At 36.3% G+C, this 24,454-nt stretch overlaps 7 protein-coding genes and 1 non-coding gene across 9 annotated transcripts; 4 read left to right on the top strand and 4 right to left on the bottom strand.

Annotated features, from left to right (window-relative positions):
* The first annotated feature begins 2,451 nt into the window (after nucleotides 1–2,451).
* LOC18029085 (GATA transcription factor 3) lies at nucleotides 2,452–3,900 on the top strand. Its single transcript, XM_024150118.1, has 2 exons — nucleotides 2,452–3,070; nucleotides 3,184–3,900. Exons 1-2 carry the CDS (start codon nucleotides 2,801–2,803, stop codon nucleotides 3,721–3,723), a joined length of 810 nt encoding a protein of 269 aa, XP_024005886.1. The 5' UTR covers nucleotides 2,452–2,800; the 3' UTR covers nucleotides 3,724–3,900.
* A 653-nt stretch (nucleotides 3,901–4,553) lies between these two features.
* On the top strand, nucleotides 4,554–4,626 carry TRNAE-CUC. Its single transcript has one exon. It is a non-coding gene; the product is annotated as a tRNA-Glu (tRNA).
* Nucleotides 4,627–4,819: 193 nt separating this feature from the next.
* On the top strand, nucleotides 4,820–6,655 carry LOC18029084 (NADH dehydrogenase [ubiquinone] 1 beta subcomplex subunit 9). Its single transcript, XM_006412133.2, has 6 exons — nucleotides 4,820–5,052; nucleotides 5,176–5,217; nucleotides 5,844–5,925; nucleotides 6,035–6,090; nucleotides 6,185–6,260; nucleotides 6,375–6,655. Exons 1-5 carry the CDS (start codon nucleotides 4,921–4,923, stop codon nucleotides 6,224–6,226), a joined length of 354 nt encoding a protein of 117 aa, XP_006412196.1. The 5' UTR covers nucleotides 4,820–4,920; the 3' UTR covers nucleotides 6,227–6,260; nucleotides 6,375–6,655.
* Nucleotides 6,656–8,682: 2,027 nt separating this feature from the next.
* LOC18028985 (arginine decarboxylase 2) lies at nucleotides 8,683–11,608 on the bottom strand. The gene has a single exon (XM_006412131.2). The coding sequence runs from the start codon at nucleotides 11,103–11,105 to the stop codon at nucleotides 8,928–8,930; it is 2,178 nt and encodes a 725-aa protein (XP_006412194.1). The 5' UTR covers nucleotides 11,106–11,608; the 3' UTR covers nucleotides 8,683–8,927.
* Nucleotides 11,609–15,081: 3,473 nt separating this feature from the next.
* Nucleotides 15,082–16,727, bottom strand: LOC18028984 (V-type proton ATPase subunit c1). 2 transcript variants are annotated; one of them, XM_006412129.2, is made up of 4 exons: nucleotides 16,504–16,727; nucleotides 15,669–15,954; nucleotides 15,423–15,583; nucleotides 15,082–15,323 (listed from the first exon to the last, which is right to left on the bottom strand). In XM_006412129.2, exons 1-3 carry the CDS (start codon nucleotides 16,577–16,579, stop codon nucleotides 15,451–15,453), a joined length of 495 nt encoding a protein of 164 aa, XP_006412192.1. In that variant the 5' UTR covers nucleotides 16,580–16,727; the 3' UTR covers nucleotides 15,082–15,323; nucleotides 15,423–15,450. The 2 variants fall into 2 exon arrangements, with proteins under 2 accessions (XP_006412192.1, XP_006412191.1); XM_006412128.2 differs by having other exon boundaries at nucleotides 15,102–15,583.
* Nucleotides 16,728–16,885: 158 nt separating this feature from the next.
* LOC18028983 (probable ribosome-binding factor A, chloroplastic) lies at nucleotides 16,886–18,577 on the bottom strand. Its single transcript, XM_006412127.2, has 3 exons — nucleotides 18,163–18,577; nucleotides 17,687–17,860; nucleotides 16,886–17,465 (listed from the first exon to the last, which is right to left on the bottom strand). The coding sequence occupies exons 1-3, from the start codon at nucleotides 18,499–18,501 to the stop codon at nucleotides 17,334–17,336; spliced, it is 645 nt and encodes a 214-aa protein (XP_006412190.1). The 5' UTR covers nucleotides 18,502–18,577; the 3' UTR covers nucleotides 16,886–17,333.
* Nucleotides 18,578–19,030: 453 nt separating this feature from the next.
* LOC18028982 (amidophosphoribosyltransferase 2, chloroplastic) lies at nucleotides 19,031–21,053 on the bottom strand. Its single transcript, XM_006412126.2, has one exon. The coding sequence runs from the start codon at nucleotides 20,962–20,964 to the stop codon at nucleotides 19,285–19,287; it is 1,680 nt and encodes a 559-aa protein (XP_006412189.1). The 5' UTR covers nucleotides 20,965–21,053; the 3' UTR covers nucleotides 19,031–19,284.
* Nucleotides 21,054–22,230: 1,177 nt separating this feature from the next.
* On the top strand, nucleotides 22,231–23,225 carry LOC18028981 (auxin-responsive protein SAUR50). Its single transcript, XM_006412125.2, has one exon. It carries the CDS (start codon nucleotides 22,354–22,356, stop codon nucleotides 22,783–22,785), a length of 432 nt encoding a protein of 143 aa, XP_006412188.1. The 5' UTR covers nucleotides 22,231–22,353; the 3' UTR covers nucleotides 22,786–23,225.
* The last annotated feature ends 1,229 nt before the right edge of the window (nucleotides 23,226–24,454 follow it).

Raw genomic sequence — 24,454 nt, 5'->3', positions numbered from 1 at the left:
TTTATAAAAATATTATTTAAATTTAAAATTTAAAATTAAATATTTTCTGTATTTAAGAAATTCTAAAGTATTAAAATTATTATCTAAATTTTCGTAATAAAATTTAATTATAATTTTTTTAATTTTTTTGAATTTAAATTAAATTGAATGCGAATTTTTGTAACTAAATTTAATTAAATTTAAATTTAAATTAAAGATGACCTAGATTTTAGGAAATCTAAAAATATCTAAATTAATAACTAATTTTCGGAAATTAAATATAAAAATAAAATAAAATATTATAAAAAAAACTTTGGGAGTGTTTGGATGCAAGCACTAAATATGCTTCTGTTTTAATAGAATAGATAGATTTTAACCTGGTGCGTCCGCATGGGAATGTTTTATTTTTTATTTCTAATATAAGTTACATTTATCATTTTTGTTTACATATAATTTATTTTTGTTATTTATTTTTTAAATCAAAAAATTGTTATCATATTTTAATTTTAAACAATAAAATTTGTATATTAGTAGAATAAGAGTATACGTTAATTAAGTATACATTGATCCAATGTTAATTATAAACTTTGTTATTATGTGAATTTAGATTTACACATAAACAATCTATATATCTATGAATTTGCTAATCCATCCGTTTAGTTGTCTTAAATCATTTTTAATATTTTACATGTTTTGACAAACTAATCCGTATAAACTATAATTATAATTGTATAACCCTCTAAATATTTACTAATATGGAATATTTGGACTAATTGATTATGAAAATATATAAAAAGATATTTATTTACTATTTGTGCTATTAAAAAAATGTATATATATATATATATATAAATGGGCTAACCTGTTAGTTTAATTGTCTCAAATCATCTTAATATCTTACATGTATTAATAAATTAATTCATGGACCTTAAATATATATATATATATATATAACTCTAATCAGCTTGATCATACTATTGTATAATATAAATATTTATTAATCTCAAATATTTAATATTTTAGATCGATTGTTTATGATAAAATACGATAAAATATTTATTTACTATGTATTTTTATAAAAATATTATTTAAATTTAATATTTAAAATTAAATCTTTTCTGTATTTAAGAAATTTTAAAGTATGAAAATTATTATCTAAATTTTCGTAATAAAATTTAATTATAATTTTTTTGAATTTTTTGAATTTAAATTAAATTGAATGCAAATTTTTGTAACTAAATTTAATTAAATTGAAATTTAAATTAAAGATGACCTAGATTTTATGAAATCTAAAAATATCTAAATTATTAAATAATTTTCGGAAATTAAATATAAAAATAAAATAAAATATTATAAAAAAAAACTTTAAGAGTGTTTGGATGCAAGCACTAAATATACTTATGTTTTAGTAGAATAGATGTCCATATTTGGAAAACCATCAAGGAAAATGGGCGTCGAACCCTTACATCTGACATGGAAGCCAAAGGTGGTAAAGCCAACCCTGAGAGATCACGATATTTTTTTTTTGGTCAAATGAAGTATAATTACAGTTTAACCGATGACTTCTACTAAATTTAAAATACTGTATTCTATATTTTGTTTGGAACAACAGATCACTTTGACAAAAAAAATATAAACCGACAAATCAACCCATAAATGGTCAACCCTTTTGACAAGACAAGCTAAATTAGCATCGACAATGTGCATGATATATCCCTTCAGAATTTTTTTTTTAGAAAAAAAACAGATAAAAAATCAAGAAATCAATCAAATTGTATTGAATAATGTGAAACGGACCTGACTTATCAATTTCTGACGAATGATAAGCCCGAACCAAACATCCACGTAGAGAACTCATTGATTAGGTCCAAAGAACAACAAATGGAGGGGAAAAAAAAAGAATCTTGACGTAATCACAAAAAGAAAACCAAAATTTTATCCATTTTTCTTCTTCTAAAAACAGAACCAAATCGCAAATAATCAATTCATGAAAAATATTAAAAACCAAATATGTAAAAAAAAAAATACCATTTCTAACTCCCAAGTATGAGAAATACAGAGGCGAAAAAAGAAGGGAAATTACCGTAATACAATAACCCTTGGGAAAAGCTTTACCCATAAAACCAAACTCTGGATTTGTTGTATGGTGCCCGATTTTGATTTAATGTTCACGCTTGGTGCTGATCCACGGTTTTTGAGTAATAGGCCATATTTAAAATTGAAAACAAAAATTGAGAAAGAAAGGACACATCATTTTACACCAAAATGAAGAGGCAGATAAAGAAGTCGGAAAGAATTGATTCTGAAATACAATTCTAGTATCATTCGTGAAAGAAGATTTTGTAATATTCTACAAACTAGAAATTAGGGGAAAAGAAATATAAAGAAAAAAAAGAGCTTTCACTTTTGGAATTGGAAGCACAAACACAAAAACACAAAGACTCTGTTTTACCTTTTAACCCCTTCAAGAATCCTCCTTTAATTTCAGTGCCCTCTGACTTTGCCCATTTCTCTCTCTCTCTCTCTCTCTCCTCCTCTGTTTCTTCGCCTTCTTTTAGCTTTTCTTCTTCTATCTTCGTCTTTTATCAGGTAAAGAATTATGATGAGCATATCCCTGCACATACCTCTCTCCCCTTCTCATCTTTCTGATTTCTCGAAAGTTTGCATGCGCAGACGGTTTTGTAGATCATAAAGTTTAGCTTTTTAGCAACCTTTTTCTTGTTTATGTTATGTGTATGGTTGTTGTAATAGTGAGAATTAAGACTATGTCAAGTGATAATTGAAACTTTTAGAATTTGCATATGTATGTATGAAAGAGTGAATGGAGATGTGGACGGAAGCTAGAGCCCTAAAGGCAAGTCTAAGAGGAGAAGCTATAAAGCATCAAGTGCTTATGTCGGAAGAATTAAGCCGAACTTCTTCTGCTGAAGATTTCTCTGTTGAGTGTTTCCTCGATTTCTCAGAAGGTCAAGAAGAAGAACCAGAAGAAGAACTTGTCTCTGTGTCTTCTTCACAAGAAGAACATGAACAAGAACAAGACTGCATCTTTAGTTCACAACCTAGCGTCTTTGATCAACTTCCTTCTTTGCCGGTAAATTTCCCTTTATTTAGAAGTTTCCTTTTTTGTCGATTTTTTTTAGAATCTTCTTTTTAAAAATAAAAATTTTAGCTATTTTCTGATTTTTTTTCCTTTTTGATTTTTAGGATGAAGATGTGGAAGAGCTTGAATGGGTATCTCGTGTTGTGGATGATTGTTCATCACCAGAAGTCTCACTTCTCTTCACTCAAACCCACAAAACCAAACCAAGCTTCACATCTCGAATTCCGGTTAAACCAAGAACCAAACGGTCTCGGAACAGCCTAACGGGTGGCCGGGTTTGGCCACTCGTTTCAACCAATCAACATGCAGCAACAGAGCGATGGAGGAAGAAGAAACAAGAAACGGCCGTTGCGTTTCAACGAAGATGCAGTCATTGTGGCACAAACAACACACCTCAGTGGAGAACCGGTCCTCTCGGTCCAAAAACATTATGTAATGCCTGTGGAGTCCGGTTTAAATCCGGTCGGCTATGCCCGGAATACAGACCGGCGGACAGTCCAACGTTTTCGAATGAGATCCACTCCAATCTTCACAGGAAAGTTCTGGAACTGAGAAAGAGTAAAGAGTTGGGTGAAGAAACAGGTGAAGCTACTACTAAATCAGACCAAGTCAAATTTGGCAGCAAAGTGGTAGAGAAGACTTAGGTAAAATGAAAACCTACTTTTTTTAACATTATCTGTAGTGTTGTAATTTAACAACTTGCTCCATAACATTTTAAACTGTTTTGGGAATTAGTCTTTTCTAAAAAAAGGTTTTCTATAAGCAAAATTATGTTTTCGTCTTCTTAATGATGTGAGACCACCACCACTACTTACTTAGAATGATTTTGGTCCATGTGAAGTGGCTGTAGACTTTTTGAAGTATTTTACAAAATATTAAAGCTTAACACTATGAGTAAACAAGTGAAAAATGAAAGGACCATTCTGAAAATCTCACAACAATTATGCTATAGATATAATTCGATAAGATAAGAGCTGGTTACAAACCTTAGTTCCATTTTGCATATTCTCTGTATGGCCAAATAGTTTTTCTGTCTCATGTTGAAAACCGGTAAAAGTGGTTCTCCTTCACACAGCATGAAGAAGAGTTCAAGAGTCATAAACTTTACAGTTTAACTACATTGAATTATTGTGTTCAAAGCAAGACAATTCCTTTTGCAAGCATAAAATGTTTAAGTTTAGATTATGGTGACAACATGATTAACAACCACATAATAGCAGATATCATTTACCGACTTAAATCTGCTAGCTAAAAGTATTTAATTTTATACTTATCAGTTACTACATAAAGACTTGCAATTTCAGGTCCACAGTTCCTTGGACGCTTTGGTCAGTAGTTTTATAAGTTTTCTTTCATAAAGTACATCTCAAGAGAAAAGTAGCTTTATCATTAACTAAGTGAGCTCAGATGGTAATTTCTGATCCTAATTAAAGACAAATAATCGAATATGCACATTCTCTTAAAGAAACAAAAATCCGTTGTAGTCTAGTTGGTCAGGATACTCGGCTCTCACCCGAGAGACCCGGGTTCAAGTACCGGCAACGGAGTTCAGTTTTCCTTTTCTTTTACAGTCCTACTTTTTCAGTTTATAACAGAATATCGTTGTCGGCTTGGTTTAGTTCAACTGCTACCCTTTTATCAGTCTCATGTTGTTCTTAAATCCGTAACTTATGGGCCAAATTCTTTTCGTAATTCAAACTCCAATCATTGGCCCATCTGAAACTTTCTTCTCGGACCCTCTGAATGAAACAGAAGATTTCTCACTGTTGAAAAAGAGAAATTAGATAGAGGAAGAAGAAGAAGAAGAGTGTAGAGACTCGAAATCAATCGGAATCAGTAAAATGAGCGGAGTTTCGACGGCGGCGTACTTTGCGCGGCGAGCGGCGCAGAAGGAGAGGGTTCGTATCCTTTATCGCCGTGCCCTTAAGGATACTCTTAATTGGGCTGTTCATCGCCATATTTTCTACCGAGACGTAATTTTTTTTTCCTCAGATCTCCTCCGGCGATAATCCGAATCGGACTTGGTCTACCTTTTATTCTTGTTTGGCCGATCTCGCATTCTGGATTTTAATTCGTTGATCTTCGTTCTATTTCAGGCTTCTGATCTGCGCGAGAAGTTCAATGCCAACCAAGATGTGGTTTGTTCTCTTCTCGTCTTATATCCTCCTTTTTCCTCCTGCAATTTCCTTTTTTGATCGCTTCGAAAAATTGTGGAAATGGAAGTTTATTGTGTTTTGTTTGATTTTAATTTGGTAGAGAGAGACTTTTAGAGATGTGACCATTAGTCATGAAAGTTTATTTAGATGAAGAATTTGTCTTTGTTGTTCAGATTTCTGCTATTAACAAAGATGAAGTCTGTGGAAAATTATATCTTTACCTTATTATCTGATTTGAAGTTCCATCGAAATAAGTAAATGTGCAAGCTTGTTTCCCAGATGTTAACACTGCTGCGTATAGTTACAAGAAAAGAAAAACAGAATTGATGTTCCATAGTTCTTGTGTTGAGTTGGTATATCCATTCATTATCAGCTTATGATCGATGTTTAGGTGCAATCTATGAAATGTTTTGTTGACGTTAAGCAAATGATGTACCTTTTTAAACTGGATTTGGGAATCATATATATAATGAAACTCTTCATTCAACTGCTAACCTGACACGAACACGATGACAACATTGGTGATTACGATATGTACATTTGAGTCGCTCATCTTTGTTTCTCATTGTTTGTCCCTTGATATTGTCCTTTGATTGGGGTATTTGTAGGAGGATGTCGACAGAATCGACAAACTGATTGCTCATGGTGAAGCAGAATACGACAAATGGCGGCACCCTGATCCTTATATCGGTAAGCATCCGGACCAATAAATTTAATCTGCTGTATGTGAATACCTCTCGCATAAGAGAAAGATCGTGGTCCAACAACTACTCCAAATGACCCACATTTTCTGCTGTAGTGCCATGGGCTCCTGGTGGCTCAAAGTTCTGTAGAAACCCGACTCCGCCTGCTGGGGTAATTTTCCTTCTCAAAACACTTATCACTTCCTTCGTCATGATCTCACTTTCTTATTTGCAAAATGCTCAATCTCCTTTTGTGACTGATGCAGATTGAAATTGTGTACAACTATGGTCAAGAAGACAACCCATAAACCTAGTTTGCTTATTTTCATACCCAACAATAAAGTAAGTTTGGATAATCATCAAATGCTCAGGTTGTATACTAAAAATAGTATCTATTCATTCTGCGGAACCACTAAGACGTTAAGTTTCAATGGTGTTTGTTGTTGTCTATTTCAGATTGATGCATGGGTTGCCTATGGTTCAGCAGATAAGTTTAAGACTTTCAAGGTTGAGACTTTGAGGGATCAATTGTAGTTTTCAAAGATGTTTCTTTCCAGTTAGACAATCTTGTTTCGACTTGGTTTATCTTTCTCCATCTAAAAATATTTTCTGGTGGCTCTTTAGCTGCAAAGCATGTCATCACGAATCATGGATGTTCCGACCATGAAAACTTTTCAGGAAAAACAAAAGAAGTGTGTTGGATAATCAAACATTATATGAATCAAAAGTTGTTTTCAGCTTACGGATAATCAAACTTTCTCCAGTGTGCAATTTTATGTCAAAATAAGATTATAAATTTATAGTTAATTCTTAATGACATACTGAATAATTCGTCAAAAATAAGGTTAACAATGACTTTTTAAAATTTAAAAGGTTTTACGCCTTGGAAAACTCTTTTAGAGAGCATTGAAGTGTCAAGCATATTGAAGCCCAAAATGCTCTCTTTCTTGTTTAAGTTTTTACACATGATTGGCTTATATAAACCATTATGCCCATTTAGAATCATAGACCTGATAATGAATAATTAAACTCAATTCTATCAGCATTTTGAAATCTGTCTAGAAATGAGATGGGTTTGAACAAAGTAGGATTCGCTCTCCCGTTGCATTCCTTAAGTCTGACATTGTTTGGTCTCTTGTCTTTTGTTTTGACAATCAGCTTGTCTTGCTTTATATAGTTCTAAAAACTCAGCGCTCAACTCACTCCAAATCTATTGGAGAACAACCACCGATCAAAAAATTTGGGTAGTCAAGATTGGTGATAGAGCACGAATCAATTATCCAACTTGGTAGTTTGGACCGATTCCAGCAAATTGATGTCATCACACAACACTTGGTATTGGTAAGGACCATGAACAACTTGCTAACAAAATGCTTATTCGGAACACAAATTGCTATATCATGAAAAAATTGATAACAAAGTGGGATTTGTACTTGGTATTTTAGGATTAGATTTCATCCAAAAATGGTTGTAATTTTAGCCAAAGAAAATAGAGCTTGAGGCTAAGGTTAATAAAACGAGATGAACATGATGTTTTCAATACTTTTCTGTAGTTCTTGATCAAGTGTAAAGAATTATTAACACTTCTTGAGTCTTTGTCAATATGCAGTTTTTAAGTAATATTTTTTTAAGAGATGGATTTTATAAAACCTTTCTGCGTGCTATAAAGAAAATTGTTTACCTACACAAAAAAAAGTAATATATTGGCGAGAAAAAAAATGTGATATATTAACATGAATGAGAATGGATCATGTCTTTTTCTAAGTATTCCAACTCAAACAAAACACTACCTGTCAATTTTAAGTTGTATCCTTAACCCCAAAAAGAAAACATAAATGAAAAGGAGATGCTATTAGCTTTTTAATGAAATTCAGACTAATTTTATGATACAACGTACGTCATTTGTTGTTTTGACAAATCGAAAATTATCTAATAAGCAGCTAGCGATGATATCTTTTTTTCTCTTAATAATTCTTGTTTTCTTTACCAACAATTTTATTCTTATTTTTCACTCTCTTTTTACAAAAATGTTTCAAATGGTTAATATAATTATAACTCCTTTTTGAAAGTACCACTTTTGACATATATCAACCTATACACACCACAAATTGACAAGATCGATCATCTACAAATTGATAACATGAACCATAGGATATTTACTATACCATATTACCATCTTCGTAAAAAAAATTAGCTTTTTTGGAGAATTATATGCTTTTTTGCATGATCGCCAACAACCGGACAACTAAAACGAAGATAACACATTATCTCGAATATACATTTTGTTTCTTCTCTGCTTTTTTGTTTTTTATCGTCCAAAATTATCTCCACGTAAAAAGGAATTATGTTCCACCAAGCGGTCCAAGCCGTGACCGAAAAATAAAGAAAAATATTCGATAATGCAATCACCTAAAAGAACACAAACATGAGCCACACATATCAATCCATCATTCAACCGCTTCCCAAAGCCGTAATAAATAAAAATATGCGAATCGATAACAACACATATATACATGTCAGAATTTAGCATAATGTGACTTGTGTGTGTTGTCACTCTCTCTCTTTTACTCACAACCACATCGCCCACGACGCCGTTCAAGATGCGGCGAAATCTAAGCCCTAAGATATTAATGGACTACTAGACCAAAGTCATTTATAATTTAACTTATTTATTAAATTCTTCTTATATAGTGAAAAGAACTTGATATGTTTAATGGCAGACAAAAACAAAAGAAGTTGTTCATCGCTTGAAATTAAAAGAAAAAGCTCATAAAATGGTATTCTATTTCATGTATGAAACCGGAACACTACATTTTCAACGGGAACATAGAAAAAATAAGATACAAAGATCCTTCCTAATTTCACAAAAGGACTTTCATCATTCGGGATCCTTTAATTAAAAACCTTAAACAACGATGGATATCACCATATTATTGTTCTAACAATTTATTGAAATGACGATTTTAAGATAATAGAATGCAACAACAAACCACACGATCACCTTCTTTCTCACGCAGAGAGGTAATCGAAGCCGTCTTCGTCGCAGTAGTAAAAGCCAAGGTTATCGATCGCAGCTGAAAGAGAGTTACTTGGAGATGCCGGCTCAGTCGCAAGATACGGCATGTTGTGGAACGAACGATCGAGACGATTCGCAATATCGTTGAACTCATCACCATCATCATCATCTTCTTCTTCTCCACCTTCATCGTCACCGCCTTTGGTATGCCTCAATTCCTCTGCTCGGTGCTTCAGGGTCTGAAACAGTAGCTCGGGCTCATGCTGCATTGCTCGGAGAACATCCGCAGAGGACTGGCCAGGCACGGCTCGAGTCACTGCAAAGCTGTGTGGTCCATCGCTCTGCGTGACACGGACCACACTAGGCCCGCCAAACAAGTTATGGACTCCACCGAGCGCCTCCTCGTAAGCACCTCCAAGGAACATACCCAAAAAGTACTTTCCTCCACCACCACCGCCATTGTTGTCCACCTCGTGCAACGGCAAGCTGGTTTCACCGCCTATGAACTTGTCAATGATCCCATCACTGTCGCACGTTAAATCCGATAAGATCCCTCGAGCTCCTGGCCTTTGATCGAGCTTGTGGATAGGAACTATTGGAAAGAGCTGATCAATCCCCCAGAGATCAGGAATCGAAGTGAAAAGCGAAAGGTTGATATTGTAAGTCTGAACCGGATCCGATGCGCCTATAGCCTTCAACACCCACTCGCATAACCCATCAACAGAAGCTAACTGCTCGATGCTCAAAACACCATCTTTGAAACCTTCAACACATCTCTGCTTCAGCTCATCTACGTAAAGGAGGCAGCTTTTGTGGTCTCCACGCATCACAGCCGCGTAGAGATCCTCGTAATTGGCTCGAGCTTCCTCACTTTCGAGCAGGAACTGAATATCATCGGGATTCGCACGATGAGCCATTGGTTTAACGTTCGACGAAGCAGAGACAGCTTCGAAGATCAGCACGGAGTGATGAGAGACTATCGCTCTTCCGCTTTCGCTGCATATCGCCGGATGTTTCACTGATCTCCGGTCGCATACAAACCGTATAGAAGCTACAACAGCTTCTGCATACTCCTCGAGAGTATACGCAACAGAGAGATCAGATTCTCCGGATTTAGACCCGTCGTAGTCAATCCCCAAACCACCACCGATATCGATAACCTTCATATTCGCACCGAGACGCACGAGTTCACAGTAAAGCTGAGCAGCCTCGGCGACTCCATCAGTGAGCAAAGGCGTCGATGGAATCTGTGACCCAATGTGAAAATGCAGGAGCTGGAGGCAATCCAGCATACCAGACTGGCTCAGCTTCCTCATGACACGAACAATCTGACTAGTGGTCAATCCAAATTTGCCTTTTTCACCTGACGTTGATCCGAAATGACCCGAGTGTTTGGTTCTCAGCTTGGCTCGTAACCCAATCACAGGCCTCACATTCATCTTCTGGCTCAGATCGATAACCAGATCGAGTTCTTCTTCTTGCTCGAGCACAATCAAAGTGTTCAACGCCAGTTTCCTCCCGAGCAGAGCCAAGGATATATACTCAGCATCTTTGAATCCATTACACACAAGAAAGGCATCGGGATTACCTTTGCACAAGCAGCTCATGGCGAGAAGGATCTCCGGTTTAGAACCAGCTTCCAATCCAAACCGGAAAGGAGATCCAAACCTGACGATGTCCTCGACGACGAATCGATCCTGATTGCATTTCACAGGATAAACACCTTGGTAATGCGAATCGTATCCCTGGCTCTGAATCGCGAAATCAAACGCAGATTGGAGGCACTCGAGCCTGTTCTTCAATACATCCGGGAACCGGACGATAAGCGGAAGCTGCAATCCTAAACCACCGGAGGATTTCGGATCCGTCACCTTCTTGACGATTTTCAGCAGATCGATATCTTGGTGAGGCATAGTATCAGACCCATGTGGACGAACAGAGATATTACCGGACGAGTTGGCGACGAAATAAGGAGCTCCCCATCCGTCGATCCTGTAAAGCGAGGCGGAGAGCGACGAGGACCAACGGCAAGAGCTGTCAACAACGGAAGCGGCGGCGGAATTTGGAGAAGCCGGCATAAAGACGTCACCGGCGGTGGGAAGAGAGCTATCACCGGAGAAAGCGTAGCCTGGAGGCACAAAGGCAGTATCAACGCAAGCTAAGGCAGGCATCTTCTTCTTCACTCTCTTTCAGCAACGATCCCAATTTACTTTACAGAAAAAAAATCTCGAAAACGAAAAAAAGAAAACACTTTCGAGAGACGGAGGAATCGAAACTTTTGTAAATCTAAAATTTTCCCAGATTTTGTGAAGGTAGGGGTTTAAAAACCGCCGAGGCCGGAGCCCCGGCTACCCCCTCAAAAGAAGGCAGAAGATGAATCTATCGCCGCCGTGAAACCCCCCTCTCGCAGCCCGACCTGATCCGAGAATCTCCACGATGGCCGTTCAGGAGAAGCTCAAAAATTTATGGGTAAGAGAACGAAATAGGGAATTTTCCAAATCTGAAACCAACAACGAATTTTATTCCCCTACCATGCAGAGCCTGAATTTATATGGAGAAGGGAAAACGAGTAAAAGGGGAATGAGAATGTGAAGTTTCTCGGGAAAATGCAAAGAAAAACAGAAACGTCAACCTAGCGGAAAAAGAGGGGAGGCTAAACGGAATTGAAGAAGAGAAGCGTGAGTTTGATGAAGGGGAAAACTCGTGTTTATATAGCGGAAAAAAATAAAGCAACCGAAACAAGAGAAGGTTTCGACTGAGGCAAGTTGAATTTGATTTTGGGCCACGGGGCCCATCTTTACACTTTTTTCTTTGGTTTTTTTTTCAACGTCCTCTTTTTACTTTTCACCCTACAAAAAATAATATTTATCCCTTAGATTTAGTTGCCTCCGTCCTAGATTCAGGTAATTTTTTTTTTCTTTTTTTGTCGGCAGATTCAGGTGTTGTACACTCTGATTTCTACAAGGGGAAGTTAATTTTTTTTTTTGTTTAATATCAAAAACATTAATACAAATATTATATGACATAAAATTTAGTTATATTGACGTTAAAAAAATTAGTGATATAATAACACAAACATATTTCAGGTCTAAAAGTACCATAATTTTTTCAAACAAAAAAATATCAATAGTAAATGAATATTAAAAGAAATTTTGATTTCGTAGAAATATGTATTTTATTCGTTCATCTTAATTAGTGTTTTTAAATTGGTAAACAATGTCTTTTAATGGAAAAGTATTATAGCTGCTTCAGAACCAAAAAACAAAAACTTGCGCTGAGATGGATCCGACCGCTGATCCAATGATCTTTGTACTGTGTACAATGACACATGTCCTGACCAATAATTGGGTAATCCGGTAGGGTACACTTTTAATGTCCCTAATAATATAATGGACCGTTTCTTCTTCTTCTTTATTTTTCCTGTCAGATATTTACTTATTTTCGGATATATTGCCATGTTATCAAATATCAATAATACAGTTTTACAATTATACGGGAAAATAGACTATATATATAAAGAAAGTAACTTTGACATTTTTTTTTTTTTTTGAACGGCGTAACTTTGACATTTTAAGATAACAATAATAAGTAATATCGTATTTATTGGGGTTCAAGAAAAAAAAGAATAAGAATAATTCAGTGTTGGTCACGAACACTCGGTTACGAGCCGCCGCGTGGGGGTCTTACGTGGGGGGAGTAGTTGCGTTGTGCTGTTTCCTCTCTGCTTCCTCTCTTTTTAGGTTAAATCTTAAAATGCGCCGCTCCTCCTCGCTCGTGCGAGTTAATCAATAGTATTATCGGAATCATCATCTAAGGAGATCAATGATTCTTTCAATCCAACGCATCAAATTATGCCACGTCTGTCATTTTGTTGGATGTTGCTACCAATTAATTTTCTTGGGTGCTGTTACCATGTTTCCTAGTAGTATTTTATTTGGAACGTGGAAGAATGTAAAATAGGAAATGCTTTTATAAGTTAACCTTACGTCCAGATTTGGCGCTGTGTTGACATGTTGTTCACAATGGTTAAATTATCGTTTGGCATTAACCAAAAGCCTAATCACTTAATAGTAATTGGAATTTTCTTATATATACAGGTTTATGTCTATATAAGTTTATGTTACAAAATAACATTTGGAAATAACGTTTGGTGTGAGTTCAAGCCGCATCAACATTTTGTTTTTGTTTTTTTTTTTGTTCAATAGGATGCAGCAATTTTTTCAAGAGGATGCTGTCCAACGGCAACGAAATAAATGACATTGATATATTGGAGTTGGCGGGCTGTTTTCTAATTGAAAGCCTTCCCATTCCTTATATATAATTGCGTTTGTTCAGTGCTCTTCAACGTTCTGTTTCTCTATTAATGTACTTATCCTTCTATCGTGGATGTATTTCGTGCAATGGTCTATATGATTTGGTGTGTCTTTGTTCTTTTTTTTATTGTTTAAAGTACGTTATATTTTATTGCATTTGATTGATGTCCTTCAAATTTCTTATGTTACTCTTGTTAGAAATGGAATATCGAAAATCGAAGTATGCAACAAATATTAACACTATTTTAATTTTATAGTAATGAACAAACAAAAACAGTTTTGATGAGCATCTTACAATGGAGCAATATACAATTGGGAATATGCAATAAGGTAAGGAAAACGCGTTGACGGCGGTAAACGGCCGTTTACTAAACGCGGACGGCACACGTACACCACTCTCACTCCTCTTATGGCTATCGTAAATAGTGCTCTTTCATTTCATCTTTCCATACCACTAATTCTATTCCTCTTTCTTTTCAAAAAAAAAAAAGGAACCATAAACTATTCCTGAAGCTAATGACATGAGTAATGAGTCATGCAAAGTTATTCGTATGTCTTTAATTGAGATAGTACGTTAATCCCAATATCCCATCGGCTAACGTACAACACATAGCTCTTAATTACGTGACGTGTGATTTGGAGCTCATTGTCATGTGGTTTTGATGGTCAAATTAAGGCTACGCAATGACTTTGATACTCTCGATAATCTATTCTAACTTAACGTGCCGTGTCAAACTTGGTTAATTAAATCCATTCTTTCTTTTTTTATTCTACTTTTCTTAATTTATGTATGCATATATCTGAACTGTTGTTTTGTTCGAAAAGTTCTAACCATTTGGGATAACTCCCATGTCATACACAAACAATGTTTGGAGTGGACTGTTTGCTAATGTAATCGCACTCGTACGTAGTTATAAATATGACTTGTTCTCAATTGTATTAAGCAATATTTTTATGTATGTGTTTGCGTTTGAACTATAACATATTTTCAGTTGATCATGAACTATTTCACAGTAAAGTGCAAACAGAAACGGTTTTTTTTTTCTGTTGCGTTTGATGTTTACATTTACAAATAACAAATAATATACTACTACTATATTTTGAGATGCATAAAGTTGTAATTGTATTTGGAGAAATATACATTAAACGTACGTAACTGCACGATCAAACACCAACAAATAATTGATGGGTAATTTAATGAATGAGCTATCGGATGCTCTCCGCATTCGCAACACCAATTTATTAATTTTCAACAAAAAAGAATAGTATCTCTTTTACTCCCCATTTATATAATGTGTACGATTTTTACACATAAATTAAGAAACCCCTGTATAATACCATTTTTAACCTTCTTTAATTAAATTTAAAGTTTTTATTGGAAATTATATCAATAAATAATGACAAATAAAGTCATTTTATAGTAATTTTTGTATAATATTGTGAAAACATCAATATTTAAGAACGAAAAAACTTCAAAACATCATTAAAATAAGAACAGAGAGAGTACTATTTTCTATTTGTAAACACAAAAACGCTTGGGAAATTATAAAACCTCTCTCTTTTCAAAATCAAAAATATTTTGACATATTAATGCAAACATTAGTTAGAGTTGTATTTTAAATAGTCGAAAGCATTGAGAAATTATTATGTGTAAAAGAAAACAAAAAGCAAAATGTTAGTTAAGAGATCAATTTCATCAAAAGATGTGTTAAGGCTCAAGTTGAACTTTTTTTTTTCTTTAAACTTTGGTCACAAAAGCTTTCCACATGAATGTTCATTGTACAGATCTAAACAGAGGATAAAACTAACTTTTTTCGACGAAAACACAACAAAAAGTTGGAACAAACAGCAGAGTAGAGCAAGCCACATTGCAGACTAATTTCATAAGAACTCAAGTTGGTTTCAGAAAGCAAACTTCTTTACAAATAAATGTATTTAACTTCCTCAGGACAATACAAGAATACAAAAACAAACCAAGCTCATCAGAGCTCTTTATTACAGAACCAAACAATAAAAATTCCTACATCGGAGAGCAACCACCGGGAGAGAAAAGGGGATGACGATAGTCGGTTTTTGCTTCCGAAACAAAGTTCCAAGAATCCAGTAAATTTACTGTTCCCGATGATACATACTAAGAACGATAAAACAAAATGCACACAGAAGTAAAGAAAGTACCTTTGAAGCAAATCTTGTGGCTACTTTCTCATTCTGCTCTAGATTGGCCAGCTCTTGAGGAAAGGATAATTCCTACAATAAGACCGTAAAGAGCGAGCGCTTCGGCGAAGATAAGGATAAGAATCATGCCGACAAAGAGCTTAGGCTGCTGAGCATTTGCCCTGAAAAAAAAAGAATTGCAAATGGACAAGTCAAGTACCAATGTTGTATATGCATTCATTTGTGAAAGTGCAGGACGAGACAAACCTGACACCAGCATCACCAACAATCCCAATGGCCATTCCAGCTGAAAGACCAGCAAGACCACAAGCAAGACCAGAGGAGAGATGTGCGTATCCATCAAAGAGGTAATAAGACTTGGCCTTGGGGTTAATCCCGGTACTGATGATAACAGCAATAATCAATCCGTAAATACCCAAAACTCCAGCCATAACAACAGGGACAATCGATTTCATCACCAACTCTGGCCTCATCACTCCCATAGAAGCCACACCAACACCACTCTTTGCGGTTCCATAAGCAGCTCCCATACCTATTCATCCAATTAATCATACTTTATTATCATCCCGAAAAGATGAACAATCCTTATTGGATCCCAAAGAAAAGATCACTCGAACTAAGGATTTGATTGATCAATAATGGGTTCCATCATGTCAAGGAATGCACAACAAATTCGAATCGCATCTCATCTCAGATGTACAGCCAAATAGGAATTGGCTAAACTACACAATACATGGTGACTAAAAAGCATTACTCAATCAGATGTTCCAAGGTCAAATGCAAATCATATCCAATTAATCAGAAATTCCTTCTTCTTTTTTCATGGATGCAGATCGAACCTAAAATACTCATTCTTAAATCAACCAGACAAGCGATCTGCAGTGCTATGCGCAAGAAGCAAATATCTATCGACCCATCCGCAGTTTCTTAAGCAATGATACAAATCGCAGACATTTTTCCCAGAAACTAGGAATACGATCAAAACGAAACAGAGCAAACGGATTGGGAGAACAATTTGAATAACAAAAAAAAATTGAAACTGAAGGAATCAGATGTGAAGAGAGAAAAAGGAAATGATTACAGGAGAAGACGAGTGCGGCTGCAGCGCCGAGGAAACCGAAGAAGGGAGCTGTTTCATCTCCGCTGAACGTAGACATGGTTGAAGCTTGGATCTGGGATCTGAAATCTGAAATCTGAAATCTGAAATCTGAAATCGGGTCGATGATTGAAATCTGGCGAGAGAGAGATGGAGAAATGTGGATATCGTTTAATTATTTATTTGTTTTTTTTTTTTTCAGATGAGTGGAAGGGAACAACGTGTAGCTTGTTCTTTAACAGAAACGACCATGTCATTTTGGGCCTCTTACGATTCATTTCAGCCCACGCGTTGTTCAATCGGTTTATCTTCATCTTAGTTTGGTTTAGTTTTGGATTTGTTCAAAGTTCAAACATAGAAGACAAAGAACATTGAAACCAAATCGGTTTATTTCTTCTACTAGCAGAATAACAAAGACGTTACATTACAGCAGAGCCATTACAAGACAAGAGTTTATGACCACATGATCGTTACGCTGATTAATCAAAAAAAACAAAAACAACAAATACATTTCTTTGGAGAGAGATCTGAGTCAATGAAAGAAACTTTCAGGATCCAGTACAGGAGGAACCATGTGCTTGGTATTCATTTTCTCTCACCATCAACATCTTCCTTGTGGAAAACTGATTCTCTTAAAGAGTCAAATGATGAGAATGTTCTTAGTGTACTAATAATGTGAATTGATCTCTCCTAAACCACCTAACAGCTTTTGACTCCTCCAAATGAGTTGAACATATGATGACTCACTGAGGGGAAATCCAGCATTATCAGAGTAATATGCACTCCTTCTCAGGTGCTTCAACAGCTTCGGACCATTACTTTACATAGATTATGTCTTCGTCCGGATCATCCACTTCCCAATTTTGATCATCCTCTGGTAAATCAGACGGTTCTTGTCCCCCTTCGCTTCCTTTCTCAGCTTTTATTTTGTCCAGTATTGCGATTACCTGAAACAATCACCAATTTCAGTTTCTGCTGATAGCTATTACCAACTATCAACTTCCGGTTTCTAGTATAAGAAGACAGATGGTTAAGATCAAGTAGGTCATGACTATGTACGCTAACACCACGAGAGCAAGCTTATTTTTTGACAGGCATAATTGAGACATTCATTTAAGATTTGCATACTTAGTTAGTTTGTAGTAAGAGAGGTATATCGAAGCCTTACCCTGCTTCCTCTTTCCATGGATTCATCCTCAATGAATCTGACCTCAGGGGTCAATCTCAACTTCATTCGCTTCCCGAGCTCGCTCCTAACGTACTTAGCTTTCGATTTCAACCCCGCAATGGCCACGTCTTTCCCTCTATCATCCCCAAACACGGATACATATACTTTCACCACCTAACAAACACCAATGAAACCATTTCAGCTTTGTTAACATCTTATCTAGTACCCGTATCACTCTAAAACACACGCCAATGCACAAATTGCAATATCACAGCTTCATCATCAATCATAAACAAAGAATCGCTTTTGTCAATAAACTACTAATGAGAAAGCCACAATTAACTACTAAGGGCAGACAAGTTTTAAGAAGCAAAGATGTGAAAGACTTAAAATTTGTACTCCGTCTGCGATAGAAGAGCAAAGCACACAAAAATGTTTTTTACACAGGAGTGAGTGGCCGAATCAGGGTTTCTCACCTGCAAATCATTAGAGACCTCGACATCGCTGATTGTGGTGAGAGAAGAGAGATAGCGGTCGGCTCCAAGTGCAGCTTCGGGCAACACGGCGTGTTGCAAGACCGTGTCAGTGAGAAGCATGTCGGAGAGCTCCCTCATTATTTGTTTAGCCACCATCTTCACTCGTCTCGGGTTCGCCATACACTTTACGCTCCGTCGCACTGAGAGATTCGTACGGATGTTAGCCGGAGCCAATGGTTGCGGGAACTGAAAAGACTGCGTTTTGGAACGGACGGTGGAGATTGGTGGATGGAGAGGGAAGAAGAAGGTAGAATGATGGGTGTGGAGCACGCCAGGCATCGCCACAGTGTATCCTAATTCTCTTTTGATTCCTCTGTTCTGTGTTTTTGGATTTGAAAAGCTGTGAATTTGGTTATCGGGGAAAAAGGAGAAGAAAGTAACCAAACATGAACAATATCCAGTAGAGATGTATCTGAGGGTGTTATGGTAATTTTGTACAATCATCGGTGACGTGGAAGAGTTGCATCCAGCCTCATTCACTTTGTTCACTCCACAAAAGACCGGTGTGATAAAAAAAAATAAACCGAAATAACCAAATGAAAAACCGAATCAATTGATACGGTCAGAGAAGATTTATTTACAATTTTACACCGAGCCAACAAAAAAATAATTGATTATGAACCAAAAACCATATCAAATGAACATTTGGCTTCTATTCAAATTCACATGGTTTCAGTTCTAAAAAGTAAAAACTATCATAATTTTTGGGTTTCTCGAGAAAAAATCACATGACTTAAGAAGTTAAAATCTATGATTAGAGATAACATAGATTAGAGATCTCAAGTACCCACCCAATACATTATTGTCCATTTTAAAAACTCTTGCTTAATAAATTGCAATGAAAAACAAAGAAGAGATTTTGAATTCTAGATGAGACAAGGTAACAAAAAACCTTTCAAGGATTCAGACAAGAACAACCCCTTGTCTATTCCAGACTGAAAATAGTAGTAAATATGCAGCAATTAGGTCAAATGGATCAAAATTCAACAAAGATTTCGTCATCATATTACACCATTAGTACCCAAAACTGTTTTTTCTTATGCAGATCACGCAAGTCAAGTTCTATCGAACCCAACCTCCTTCAATGTTGTTAATTCCTCCAACGAGTCCATCATCAATAAAATCCCCTCCTCCTCGCTTCACCTTATCCTCTGTGGGCTTCACTGGATAGTTCCCCGTGAAGCACGCGTAGCAGAAGCTTCTTGAATCTTCCCCCAAATGTTTCTTCAACGTCTCAAACGACAAAAACGCAAGAGAGTCGCTTCCAATGTAATCCCTAACTTCATCAACATTCATCCTATTCGATATCAACTCCTCTGAGCTAGGCGTGTCCACACCGTAGTAACAAGATGCTATAATAGGAGGACTCGCGATCCTCATGTGAACCTCTTTCGCACCCGCTTCTCTCAATAAACGCACAATCTTGGAAGAAGTCGTTCCTCTGACAATGGAATCATCCACAACAACAACTCTTTTCCCTTCTAATACTCCTCGCACAGGCGAGAGCTTCAGCTTCACACCAAAGTCTCTTATCTTCTGAGACGGCTCAATGAATGTCCTTCCAACATAATGAGACCTAATCAAACCTTGTTGAAACGCTACACCGGCTTTAGCCGCGTAACCAAGAGCAGCCACGACACCAGAGTCAGGCACAGCGATCACCACATCGCAATCAACAGGTGACTCAGTGGCTAATATCTCACCAAACACGTGCCTAGACTCATACACAGACCGACCAAAAACAATCGAATTGGGTAGCGAGAAGTAGATATGTTCGAAAATGCATTGCTTTGGCTCAGGATGAGGCATCAAACACTGAGATTTCACACCTTCTTTATCCACAACTAAAACCTCGCCAGGATAAACCTCTCTCTCATAAGTAGCCTCAATCAAATCAAGAGCACAAGTCTCAGAAGCAAACACAATAGCTCCGTTACTTCTCCTACCCATCACTAAAGGCCTAAACCCATGTGGGTCACGAACAGCGACAAGCTTATCCTCGGTGACAAACACCATCGAATAAGCACCTTGAAGCTTCTCACAAGCATCGACAATCCTCATGAAAAAGGGTCTAGCTTTAGAAATCGCAATCAAATGAAGCACAACCTCAGTATCAGAGCTAGTATTGAAAATCGAACCGTTTTCCTCGAGATCAGCTCTCAGCTTCGTGTAATTGACTAAATTACCGTTGTGTGCAACACCAACAGAGCCAAATCGATAACCCGCAACGAAAGGCTGGACATTTTTGAGCATCGAAGAACCGGCCGTGGAGTATCTGACATGACCAATGGCGATGTCGCCGGGTAATTGGTCGAGTTTGGACTCGTTGAAAACCTCAGAGACCAAACCAACACCTGTAATCGTCTGAAGAACCTTCTCTTTACTAACTGTCACAATACCTGCACCTTCCTGCCCTCGATGCTGAAGCGCGTGGAGAGCTAAGTAACAGAGTCGTGAGGCTTCGGAGTCGCCGTAGATTCCGACGACGCCGCACTCCTCTCGAGGCTTCTCGTCATAGTCGTCGTTGTCTGCGAGAAGGGCAAGAGGGTGATTGTTGTTCCTCGAGGAAGAAACTCGATGCGGAAGCGAAGGAGACGAAGAGGAGAGGGAAGCGGGAAGAGGAGAGAAGGAGGAGGAGGGTTTAAGGAGGGGATTACGGAGGAAACGGAGAGGCTTGTTAGAGGGTTTATTGGGTTTAGCATTGAGAGAGAGAGAAGAGGATAAGCTAGAAGTGGCCGCCATGGTTGATGATGATGAACGGATTTGAGGTTTGTGAGGGCAAAAGCGAAGAAAGAAATGGCTCTTTTTTAGGTTTATTTTAGTTTTTGGGGTCAATTTTGGGAAGGGATTATATTTGACAGTGTCTGTGTGACCGCCTCACGCTCGAAGAATATGTTTCTTTGCCGTTTGCGCTTTAATTCTTTGCCATTCGATATTTCATTACAAGAATCTCTCTATTTTATTCGAGGTGGGTCCCGCATTGTATTGATCTTTGTTGAGAGTAGCCCACTAGTGAATCTATTTTTGTGGCTTACAAAAAAAAAAGCTCAAGTGAAACAAAATTTAAATAGAACCAGATTTAACCCCACGTATGTTATGAAAAAGAACCGGATTGGATTGGATTAAATTTGATTCAAGAATATGAGAAAAAAATACGTTGTTGCAGCGCCATAATTTAGAGAAGTTTACAATATTGATTTTACAAGTTCAAAACAAAAATCAAAAGAAACGTCAAAGAAAATAATAAAGAGATGATTAAATAACTCTGGTTGCTTAAGGAGGCTATAGCTTCCGACCCAATTTTCCAATGGGCTATTGAATTAAATGGGGCGATTTCCAACATGTTCATATTAAGAATGTTAGGCCTGGCAAACATCTTGAGCAGCAAATTTAACCCCCAAATCAAGCGATGTGTGCTTCTCTGTAACGGCCGTTACACCGTGCTATAACTTTTTTTTTTCATAAATCAAACAAAGAAATAAACTAAAAAGATAACAAGAGATTCTTAAAACGCTATCACTTGTTTGAAGGACTATGTTTTTTTTCCGACAATTATCTGACTATTTGTTTTATTCCCTTAGTTAATTGATATATTCAACATTTAAATATATGATTTAACCTAATAAGAAGTTTTCAGTTTTGACACTATAAATAAACCTTAAAAACGAAAACAATAAAATAATTGTCATAAAAGAGCGGGTACTTTTTTAAGTAATAGATTCACTGTATATAAAAAAAAGGTATTGGTATTGATTTAGTTTTACAAGACAGGGATAAGAAACAGAAAAAGAAAATAAAAAAGGCCTAAGTAATTTCATAATTTTGACGACCAACAAAGAAAAAAAAAACAAAAACAAAAAAAATGTAGAAAACAAAGAAACAAAAATAAAAAAGAGAGAGAGAGAAAGAAAGTAATTTTCGTAATTAAAGCAAAAGTAAAGGGGCAACATAAAAAAACTTATCTGACCTTTAAATATCCCACGCTCCCCCTCAATATTCCCCTGCTTGCCAAAACCATCCCAAAAATTGGAGAACGCAACGCCTAAAATGTTTTTCCTTTAACCTTTTTTTTTTTGGTTCTCTCCCAACTTTTCCCTTCATTTTCTGGGATTCAATCTGTTCGCTAGAGAGATGGGGAAGAACAATAAGATCGGAAGCGTTGTACGGATCCGTCAGATGCTCAAGCAATGGCAGAAGAAAGCTCACATCGGATCCACCAACGATCCTGTTTCCGTTGTACCTCCCGGACACGTGGCGGTTTCCGTCGGAGAGAATCGGCGTAGATACGTCGTCCGTGCGAAGCATCTCAACCATCCGATCTTCCGTCGTCTGCTCGCGGAGGCAGAGGAGGAGTACGGATTCTCCAACGTTGGTCCGTTAGCGATCCCTTGCGATGAATCGTTGTTCGAGGAGATCATTGGGGTCGTGACTCGGTCTGAGTCATCGGGACGAGGCAATCCGGCGACGCTGGAGGATCTCCGGAGATGCAGCCACGTGGGGATGGCGAAGAACGTGGAATCTCGGCCGTTGCTCCCTGGGATTGCTGAGAAATCTGTATGCTAATTGTCGAGACGAGGATCAAAACCGAATCAGTGGAATTTGCAAACCGAAAATTGATTCAAGCTTTGGTTTAGAGATGCTTTTTCAATCTCTCTAATCAGAGATTTGGTTTCTTCTTTTGTTTCGTTTTAAAAACTTTTTTTAATTTTATTTTCGTTTGCTAATTTTTATGGTTCTAGTTTGACTGGGAGAAGGAGATGGCAATTAGGGTTTGATTGTTTTTTCTTTTTCCTTTTTGGTTGTTGTCGCCGCCGATGTCATCCCAGATTGGAAGATTGAAGGAGATAGTGTTATGGAGAGAGAGAGCCTCAAGTTTTTAATTTAGATTTTTTTGATTTGGTCAAGAGATCCTTATTTAATTTCTTCTGGCTATTTCAAGTGTATATTCAGATTTCTTGATTTTAAACTGAGGTTATAATAAATTTGAAGAAGTTAATTTGCTAGCTGGTTTATGTTTTCTTTACTATAGAAACAAAAAATGTTACTAGCTTTTAGGCAAATTAATCATATCGTATTTTATTTCCAAACTACGATAAATATAGTTCTTGTTCTTACCGGATTTCTCGGTGAAGATGATTACAAACATTAAATCCAGTTTAACATTTATCATTTATTTCTCTTCTATAAGAGGGGAAGAAATTTCAATATATAAAAAGAACTGAACTTTAAAAAATTGAAAACGCTCCTATTTTTCTTTTCGTTTTTTTTTTTTTATAAACATTGGGACAATTGTTAGTCTATTTAATTTCAAAAATTAAAATTTGCAATTTGCAACAAACATTCCGTTTTAGAATTCAGATTTACGGTTTCAGCACCATTTACCAAAACAATAAACGCTCGATTTGTTGTGAGAAGAAATAATATTGATTATCTTGAAAAATTATAGACGAATCGAATTACATTGAATACAAACAATAGATGTAAACAAAGATTTACTGTATATATCAAATATGATTCTCTTCCATATTTGTTATCTGGAATATGTAATTGACACAACGATATCTATACTAAGATATCATACTATGGCCAATAATATATTATTTACAATACACACCAAAATGATTTTAAAACTTTATGTTACACGAAAATTAATTTTCGTATATTTCTATACAAATTTGTATGGTTTTTAAACATACCACATAAATTAATTAATAGTAGTGCAAAATGATATATCCCTTTTGATTTAAATCTTTTAGGGGTTTGCATGTGTGCCTTGTGTTTAAAAAATATATTGTGCAACATACTGAATATAGATTCACTTCTATAAAATATAAGGGCAGTTGTTTCTTTACCCCAGAATTGAAGGACCCATATCGTAGTTTATTTTCACCAATATAAGATAACAATAATAATCTGTCTCTCAAACCTGACCAACATTATAAAATAATTTAATTGGTACGGTATACGTGGTACCTCCACCAAAGGACCTCACCTAAATGTTACGCTGCTTTATCAGTTAAAGAATCTCCCACTCACATTTTCTCCACTTTCTAAGAAAAGAAAAACATACTCGTAGGTGTCTATAATATTTGTATTCCAATCAAGTATACAAATTCAGTACATTTTCGAATAACGTTTAAAATTTGTCACTACTCGTAGATTTAACGTTCTTACTGTTTCTTTTGGTTCTTATTAATAGAACCTAATGTACTTCTCTAACTAGCGATGTACT

This window comes from Eutrema salsugineum, unplaced genomic scaffold (assembly GCF_000478725.1).
Source record: "Eutrema salsugineum unplaced genomic scaffold, Eutsalg1_0 scaffold_1, whole genome shotgun sequence".
NCBI lineage: Eukaryota > Viridiplantae > Streptophyta > Magnoliopsida > Brassicales > Brassicaceae > Eutrema > Eutrema salsugineum.
Note: the sequence above shows the minus strand (reverse complement) of the source record. Positions and strands in the feature narration are given on the sequence as shown.

What these genes read in the sequence shown, in the direction of transcription:
- LOC18028983 (XM_006412127.2), bottom strand. Translation starts at nt 18,501, where the DNA reads ATGCCTGGCGTGCTCCACACCCATCATTCTACCTTCTTCTTCCCTCTC. An exon ending in AGGTCTCTAATGATTTGCAG is followed by an intron (nt 17,861 to 18,162) that starts GTGAGAAACCCT and finishes GGTGTTTGTTAG; the next exon opens with GTGGTGAAAGTATATGTATC. An exon ending in CCATGGAAAGAGGAAGCAGG is followed by an intron (nt 17,466 to 17,686) that starts GTAAGGCTTCGA and finishes TGATTGTTTCAG; the next exon opens with GTAATCGCAATACTGGACAA.
- LOC18028985 (XM_006412131.2), bottom strand. Translation starts at nt 11,105, where the DNA reads ATGCCTGCCTTAGCTTGCGTTGATACTGCCTTTGTGCCTCCAGGCTAC.
- LOC18028981 (XM_006412125.2), top strand. Translation starts at nt 22,354, where the DNA reads ATGGGGAAGAACAATAAGATCGGAAGCGTTGTACGGATCCGTCAGATG.
- LOC18028982 (XM_006412126.2), bottom strand. Translation starts at nt 20,964, where the DNA reads ATGGCGGCCACTTCTAGCTTATCCTCTTCTCTCTCTCTCAATGCTAAA.
- LOC18028984 (XM_006412129.2), bottom strand. Translation starts at nt 16,579, where the DNA reads ATGTCTACGTTCAGCGGAGATGAAACAGCTCCCTTCTTCGGTTTCCTC. An exon ending in AGCCGCACTCGTCTTCTCCT is followed by an intron (nt 15,955 to 16,503) that starts GTAATCATTTCC and finishes TTGGATGAATAG; the next exon opens with GTATGGGAGCTGCTTATGGA. An exon ending in GTTGGTGATGCTGGTGTCAG is followed by an intron (nt 15,584 to 15,668) that starts GTTTGTCTCGTC and finishes TTTTTTTTTCAG; the next exon opens with GGCAAATGCTCAGCAGCCTA.
- LOC18029084 (XM_006412133.2), top strand. Translation starts at nt 4,921, where the DNA reads ATGAGCGGAGTTTCGACGGCGGCGTACTTTGCGCGGCGAGCGGCGCAG. An exon ending in GCACCCTGATCCTTATATCG is followed by an intron (nt 5,926 to 6,034) that starts GTAAGCATCCGG and finishes TTTCTGCTGTAG; the next exon opens with TGCCATGGGCTCCTGGTGGC. An exon ending in ACCCGACTCCGCCTGCTGGG is followed by an intron (nt 6,091 to 6,184) that starts GTAATTTTCCTT and finishes TGACTGATGCAG; the next exon opens with ATTGAAATTGTGTACAACTA.
- LOC18029085 (XM_024150118.1), top strand. Translation starts at nt 2,801, where the DNA reads ATGGAGATGTGGACGGAAGCTAGAGCCCTAAAGGCAAGTCTAAGAGGA. An exon ending in ATCAACTTCCTTCTTTGCCG is followed by an intron (nt 3,071 to 3,183) that starts GTAAATTTCCCT and finishes TTTGATTTTTAG; the next exon opens with GATGAAGATGTGGAAGAGCT.